General features: G+C 50.2%; 1 protein-coding gene and 1 long non-coding RNA gene across 2 annotated transcripts; one reads left to right on the top strand and one right to left on the bottom strand.

Moving 5' to 3' along the window:
- Nucleotides 1–6: 6 nt before the first annotated feature.
- On the bottom strand, nucleotides 7–5,147 carry LOC110391964. Its single transcript, XR_002434196.1, has 5 exons — nucleotides 4,682–5,147; nucleotides 3,819–3,968; nucleotides 2,755–2,992; nucleotides 1,586–1,702; nucleotides 7–884 (listed from the first exon to the last, which is right to left on the bottom strand). It is a non-coding gene; the product is annotated as an uncharacterized LOC110391964 (long non-coding RNA).
- On the top strand, nucleotides 1,250–3,731 carry LOC110391963 (inositol 1,4,5-trisphosphate receptor-interacting protein-like 1). Its single transcript, XM_021383913.1, has 2 exons — nucleotides 1,250–1,317; nucleotides 1,595–3,731. The coding sequence occupies exon 2, from the start codon at nucleotides 1,598–1,600 to the stop codon at nucleotides 3,131–3,133; it is 1,536 nt and encodes a 511-aa protein (XP_021239588.1). The 5' UTR covers nucleotides 1,250–1,317; nucleotides 1,595–1,597; the 3' UTR covers nucleotides 3,134–3,731.
- Nucleotides 5,148–7,428: the final 2,281 nt, after the last annotated feature.

Here is a 7,428-nt window from a genome sequence, read left to right as displayed (position 1 = left end):
CTGTCCCACCGACAGCCTCTGGGGTCTGTCAGGCACACTGCTGTCCCACCGACAGCCGCTGGGGTCTGTTAGGTACATCGATCCCTGCCATCCAGCCCTTCTTTCCCCCATCAGGGCCATTGCCCCTGGCCTGGATGCAATGCCGGTCTCCAGGCCCGATGGGGCAGCGTGGCCGAGCGCTGAGGCCGTGCCCAGGGCTCCGCAGAAACGAAGCGGTTGGCCCTGCAGCTCTCCTGCACCGTGGACCTGGCTGTTGCCCATCTTGGCTTTGACCACCGCTGCCAGGGGCCATTGTGGTGCCGCACCGGAGGGGAAGCTCCACTGCGATGCGGCCTCACGGGTACGTGGCCACGGTGCCCCAGGGGCAGCTGTAGGCCCTGCAGTCGCGGCTCCAGCTCCCATATAGCTTCTTTGTGAGGTTGCTGGAGCTGTGCAAATGGAATCCCCTTCTCCCACCTGTGGAGATGTCAACAAGGATCTGCTGCTTCTTTGTGGAGCTGCAGCGCATGTGCATGTGCATGAGGGAGCTACTAGTGGGACACATGCTGTGCTTCCTGCAGTGCTCTCAGGACTAGCTCCAGGTGATGGATGCCTTCAGGAGAGCTGTCCTCATTGAGACAGTTTGGGCTGCAGCAAGGGTTTCAGCACATCTTCCTGAGCAGCTGGGAGGCAGAGGCCGAGTTCATGGCCAGCACAAGGACGCCACAGAGCTGTGCAGTGACTTAGTCCTTTGGGCACATGGTCAGGCATGCATGACATGACAGCTTCTACATCAAATACCTGCAGCTCTGCACCCATATCCTGGTGCCTGCCAGCATTTCTACGTATGCCATGGGCGTCTAGCCTTTTGGCTTGCCTGGCCACATGGAGTGAAGAGGAACTGTCTTGGGCCGCGTAGAAAACATATAGGTAATGCAGATCAGTAGCAGATCTCATATATATATATGTTTTGTTAAAAGGTAATAAAAAGCAACAAAAGCAAAAAAATAGTGGTATATGTGACCTTGTTTTGGTGAAATTAATGCATCGGCTTCTGGTTCAATGGCAGTGGCTGCAGGTCTTAGCGAGTTCCCAAGGGGTTCAACAGAGATTGTACAGAAAGAATTTGCTCCCTGGGAGCTCAGTCCGGCCACGTGCCTCTGAACGGGGGCGACGCCAGGGCCATGGCGGCCCAGGGCAGCTGAGAGGGGCTGTGCTAGGGTGGGGCCGAAGGGTGGGGCTGGGGCACCTGTGACATCACAGTGGACGCGTCACAGTGCAGGGCTGGTATTGGGGCCATAAGCAGGCAGTGCTGCTCCACTTTGGCCTGGGCCATCGGTGAGTGCAGCAGCAGGGGGAAAGCTGGGCTGGGCTAGGTGCAAACACCGGCCTGCAAGGGGTTTGGGAGCCTGCAGTGATGGCCCAGCGCCCAGGGGACCCTGTGAGCGGCTCTCTGGGCAGTCACCACCAGTGTGGCCTCAGCCCCTGCTGCCTCCCAGCTCCCTCGCCCCCGCTCCTACCTGACCCCAGGGGCTGTGGCTCCTGGCCCTGCTCCCCCAGCCGCACGCGAGCTCCCACCCAGCCCCACTGACCTCCACCCTCTCACCTCTTCCAGATCATGGCTTTGGCGTTCGTCTTTGCCTTGTTCGTGCAGAGAGTGCCACGTGTTGGTGATGAGTTGGATGCAGTCACGCTCTTGCGCATGCGGGAGCGTGAGGCGTACCTGTCAGAGAAGATGACACAGCTGCTGCTGGAGATAGAAGAGAAGAACATGGAGCAGAGCAGGACGGGCCTGCAAGCCCTGCTCTTTGCTGCACTGCCGTACTGGAAGATTTGCAGTGCTCTTTGTCTTTTTGTCCTTCTATTTTGGGTCATGTGGAAGATCCAGAAAAAGTTCTGGGGTGTTGAAGACAGCAGTGATAAGGAGAGCTCCAGCAGGGAGGAGCAGCAGGAGCACAAGGAGGTGAAAGAGGAGGAGGTTTCTCTTTTCCTTGCAGATGTGCTCCGGCCATTGGAAAGCTATGAAGGCCGCTGTAAAGAGATGCTCTCGCTGTTGGATCTCCTCGTCAAGATATCTCAAACTATCTTGTCAGATACTTTCTTTCCAATGCCAGAGCGCCCCATCGGGGTGGGCAGTGCCTATGAAGGCTGGGGTCCCACTGAGGCTGAACCTGACTTCTGCCTGCTTGTGCCCCTGACAGCTCCCCGTGGGCACGTTTTCCACTTGGAACTGGGCACTGCAGGGGAGCTGCCAGCGAGGAACTCCCGTATCCGTGTAGAGTTGGAATGCACGTGCGGGAGGGAGCAGGAGATGGGCATGCTGTGCTTCCTCCACGCCTCTGAGGATGAGCTGAAAAATCAGGACCCCAGCCTCCTACACAGCCTCTGCACTGGCTTCTACCTGGACATGGAGAAGACTGCCCACTGGTTCCTGCTACTGATCGAACATGCCCAGAAATGCATGCCTCAGTCAGCAACATGGAACATAAATGTGACGCTGTCCGGGCGCTGCTGCAAGCTTCATCTCAGGGATTTCTACGGAATAACCGTCTGTGTTAAGATTGCGTTTGGCATACAGCAAGACAATACGGACATCTTTCTGAGCAATTACGAAACACAGCCTGCTAGTATCGCCAGCACAGCCTGGCCACAGAGCTGTGCTGTGGCAGAGGTGAAGTTCTTCCAGCACATAGCCGCCCATTCCCAGGGGGGCAATTTCTGCCACAGATATTTGCAAGTTTGTGCCCGTACCCTGGTGGGCCAAACCTTTCCTACCTATATAGTGAAGACAGTGCTCATGAACCTCCTGACTGCCATCCCTTTGGAAGGCTGGGATAAGAGGCATTTCCTGCTGCGGATGGATGACATCTTGCACTACCTGCGCTGCTGCGTGGAGGAGAAACGTCTGGACCACTTCTTCATAGGAACTGAGGAGTTGCCTTCAGAGATTATCTTGCCACAGGATTTCCAAGTGTCCCAACCGCTCAACCTATTCCAGCACCTGGCGCAGGACCTGGAGAAACACGAGAAGGTGCTGCATGAGTTGGAGCAGCTGCAGGATCAGTGCAGAAGTCTGCTCATCTTCGGGTGGTGGGAGACGTCCACTTTTCCCACAGCCGAGCACGCCAGACATGGAGAAGACGCCGCTCAGTAGGCAGCAGAAATTGCTCCTGAATGTTTTCTCCACAGTAGATCCACTCTGGGGCAGCCAGACCCCATGTCGATGAGGAAGGTGCTGCACGGACGCTTGTAACAGAGACTCCTCAAACCAGCTGGGCAGAGAGCACCCAGCCTCAGCGAGAGCGTCCATTTGCTCTGGGAGCATTGTCCTCTACAAAACCCGGCAATAAATGGCTTGTTTGAACAAATGAGTGCCCAGCTTCTTCTTGCAGGCATATGTCAGAATGCTGCCAGTTCTTTCATGTTGTAGAAATTGACCAGTCCTTCTCAACTACTCATGAATCTTAGCAAAATTACATTGAAATTGAGATCAGATGCCCTCCAAGCATCTTCTACACCAGTATTTTTTAATCGCGCTGTGCGCGCTGCTGGCAGGCGGCACCCTGGTGGCCCTGCTTCTGCAGCTGCTGCATTGGCTGCGCGCCGACGGCGACCTCGTGGAGCTGTAAGCGGAGTGGCAGCAGAAGAAGCCAGGTAAAGCCGCCTGTCTGCTTGCAACCCCCGCCGGGAGGGAGGTGGCAGAGTCGGCTTGGTGTGGTAGTGGATGTGAAGGCGGTGGTGGCGGTGACCCCGACCCCAGGTGTGGGTTTCCATGAGGGGAAGGGGCGCGCGAGTGCGTGGAGGTGAGAGGTTTCCTCGCGAGCTCGGGCTGACGTTACCTCAGCTCCGTGAACCTGGCCTCTGCTGCCCCACGGGTTTGTCTGAAGAACGACAAAAATCACCCTAAAAGCAGAATTCTCAGCCGTTTATCCACAAGGTTTGCGGGTGCCCCTTGCATGCACCTCCCTCCAGGGCAGCTACCGAGGGACCTGTTGAATAAAGCATTTATCTTATTAGTATTATATATATATATATATATATATTAGTAACTTTGCGGTGACTGGGCTTGCCCCAAAACTATTGTTTTGCATCTTTTCTGGTCCTATGTCCAGTTCTGGGGTAACAAACAGTTCTGAGCAAACGCATTGCTCAGGAGGCTGCACCAAAGGAGGGCTGATAAGAAAAGGGGATGCTTTACTGCCTCGGATCCTGGTCACTGTGGAAGGGGCTCCTGGGGCACTCTATGCTGTTGCATGTGGCTGTTCCCCCCTTTGGGCACTTCTGGGAGCCTTTGGAACAACTGCAGGTGAAGGGTGGTCTGCCCAGGTCAATGATCTGCTTCTTTTCCTAGTCTGCTTAGCTCCTGTTTCAGCTCCTTGCATTATCAAGCAGATCTCAGTTTTACAGTAGGGCTGGAAGAGTTTATATATAGCATGCTAAACATCAGTATTAACACTTGGATTGAATGGATTTCCTTGCCAGAGAACTGTCTCCTGGAAGACATAAGGGAACAGCACCATGCAATTGCAGTCTGTGAATTTTCATCACTTTTCTGTAAGGAGTTGCTTTTGGCACCTGTGGGTAGGAAGACTCTAAAAAGGTATCAGACAGGATTTTCAGCTCTTGCGTTGGCCTTTCTAATCAGTCTGTAATTCTGTTCACTTGCAGACAACTAAAGATCTGTAAAAACCCTAATTTTTACTTGCTTAATACTGGCTGGATCAGATGAGCCACAAATTTTGGAGTATTCCACCTCAGCTTAGCCAGCAACTCGATCTGGGATGCTGTGAGCTCTGGATTTAGATAGTTGAGGTGAAAATGGAGCCAGAGCTGTCAGTCACTGTACAGCATCCTCTTGCATTAACTGGTGGGATGGTGAAGCTCGTCTGAAAGGTAATGGGAGAGAAAACATTGTAAGTTGTCCTGTGTGTGAAATGAAACCATAAGGTGGGTTGAGGCAGGGAGACAGGACTGCCTTGGGTGAAGCAGCATCAAGAAAATGTGTCTGGGGGGAACAGAGGGATGAAGATTTGAGTTTGAGGCAGTCATAGAATCATAGAATGGTTTCGGTTGGAAGGGACCTTCAAGATCATCCAGTTCCACCCCCTTAATATAGGCAGGGACACCTCTCTCTAGAGCAGGTTGCTCACAGTCCCATCCAGCCTGGCCCTGAATCCTTTTCCAAGGAGGGGGCATCCACAACCTCTCTGGGCAACCTGTTCCAGTGTCTCACCACCCACACAGTAAAGAATTTCTTCCTGATGACTCATCTAAATCTACTCTCTTCCAGTTTAAAACCATTTCCTCTTGTCCTGTCACTACCTGCCCTTATAAAAAGTCTCTCCCCAGCTTTCCTGTAGGCCCCCTTCAGGTACTGGAAGGCTACTATAAGGTCTTCCCGGGAGCTGTTCATTTGAGAATGGTGGTGCAGGTGAAGGTTGGCACTGGGAGGGGATTGAGAGGAGAGCAGGGCAAACTTTATTAAGAGTTTGTCAAGAAAGCTGTTTGAAATGTGTATGTGGGACTGTTTTTTGTGACCAGCCAACGGGATGCACAGCAAACTAGGAACAAAGATGGAGGCCATCTTCAGGTTGGACAGAAGAGGTGGGATAATGTGGGGATCGTTTCCCTGTGGAGTTGGGTTTGGGAGTGTTGAGACTGTTGGTTTGGGCCCCAAATTTATTGAGGCAGTTCTGTTGTCTACTTTCTGTTGAAGCTTGCTGTGAAAGTGCTATTCTATATAACAGAACACAAAAGTGTACACAAGTAATACATGGCTCTAAGAACACTAAATATGTGAAAATCTGCTGTAAATACTCTGTAACACTGTGCATAAAGCCTGAAGTTATATACTAAGTCCATTAGGTAGTTCCCTTACTATCAGAAAACTACATTAAAAAATCACATCTGTGTGTACGGTCCTTGCAAAATTCATGGAAAGACTCAGGGCAGAGAAATTGGAGAGATCTCCACAAATACAAACTGTTTTGCAGAGCTTTTGTTGCGAGGGTCTATGTGTGATGTACATGGAGATCTAGGGGCTCTCAGGTAGACATTGTATTCATAGAATCACAGAATCCCCAAGGTTGGAAAAGACCTCCAAGATCATCCAGTCCAACCATCCACCTACCACCAATATTTCCCCAATAAACCGTGTCCCTTAGTACGACATCTACACGTTTCTTGAACACCTCCAGGGATGGTGACTGCCTGTTCCAGTGCCAGAGCAGTATTATTTGACAGTAGCCTTTAGCCTCATTGGGAACTTTGAAACGTTTTCATTAGTCTTTAAAAATTCCCCCATTAAGAGCAATGTATTCATTTTCTGATGGACCTATTTCAACTTGTTGAGAAGAATCAGTCAGAATTTTGTAAATGTAAGCTTCTTTACTTTGCTTTACTTTGTCATTAGCTGAAACATGCAGCTGAGATGGTAGCATTTAAGTGGCATTTTGCTGGTTGCTCTGCCAGGCACATATGGGATAGTGACACCACAGTGCTGGTCATATCCCCTCAGTGGGGGAAACAGAAAGGACAAATACTAGCAAAGATGTTTCTTTATCCTGTGAACTGTAATTACAAAGCACTGCCTTCATGTTGGTAGGACCAGTTTCACTCCACTGATTCACTTCTATAGGGAAACATCTGGATTTCATCATTGATAGGTGCTGGATTATTTCCCATGATGTAAATATTTGTGTGATCAAGGAGATGAGCATTACTGGGTACTGAATGACTTTCTTTTTGTTGTGTCTCAATAGCAGATCAGCAGTCACTCTGAATGTTGTGTTTTTCACAGTCAGCATAGTGTTACCAAGCTAAGCTGGATCCTTCCATGTATGAATGTGTACATACGTGAAAACCTACTCCTTAAACTTTATTTTTCAATTTGGCACAGTTAATTTTTAAGCCTATTTGCAGTATCAACAGGACATTTATTCTAGAAGCAGCTAGTTTTTGATACAGCATATGAGCTAGATCTTAAATTACGTTAACTCCCAGTAACTCAGTGCTTGGTAGCTATCAGCATTTAGAAATCAGTGGAAAACTTTCCTTATCTCAGTTCTGGCCACAGAGCAAGATCCTGAATAACTTCAGTGAAGCTGCCCAGGACATGTTGAGAACAGGGGAACTGTGTGATAGGAGGAAGTAGATTTGTTTTCAGTAGCAAGAGGAGATGAGTGTGGTAAACAGGGATGAAGGTGTGTCCATGTGCTCTTCTCTTCACATCATACTTGTTTCCACAGGTTTTCTGCCAACAGAAAAAAAAATTAATCTGCGATGAACCCCCATGTTTCTTGTGGTTAATTTAAGGAATTGGGAATATACTGAAATGAAACTGTAGGAAGAGTGTGTAAATAAGCATTAGTGGCAGCAGCCTTCTGATGCAATTATTAATAGAAGTTATTCCTACAACTTCAGTGACATCTCTTTCCACCTCCCATGTTC

Source organism: Numida meleagris, unplaced genomic scaffold (genome assembly GCF_002078875.1).
Source record: "Numida meleagris isolate 19003 breed g44 Domestic line unplaced genomic scaffold, NumMel1.0 unplaced_Scaffold677, whole genome shotgun sequence".
Taxonomy (NCBI): Eukaryota; Metazoa; Chordata; class Aves; order Galliformes; family Numididae; genus Numida; species Numida meleagris.
Note: the sequence above shows the minus strand (reverse complement) of the source record. Positions and strands in the feature narration are given on the sequence as shown.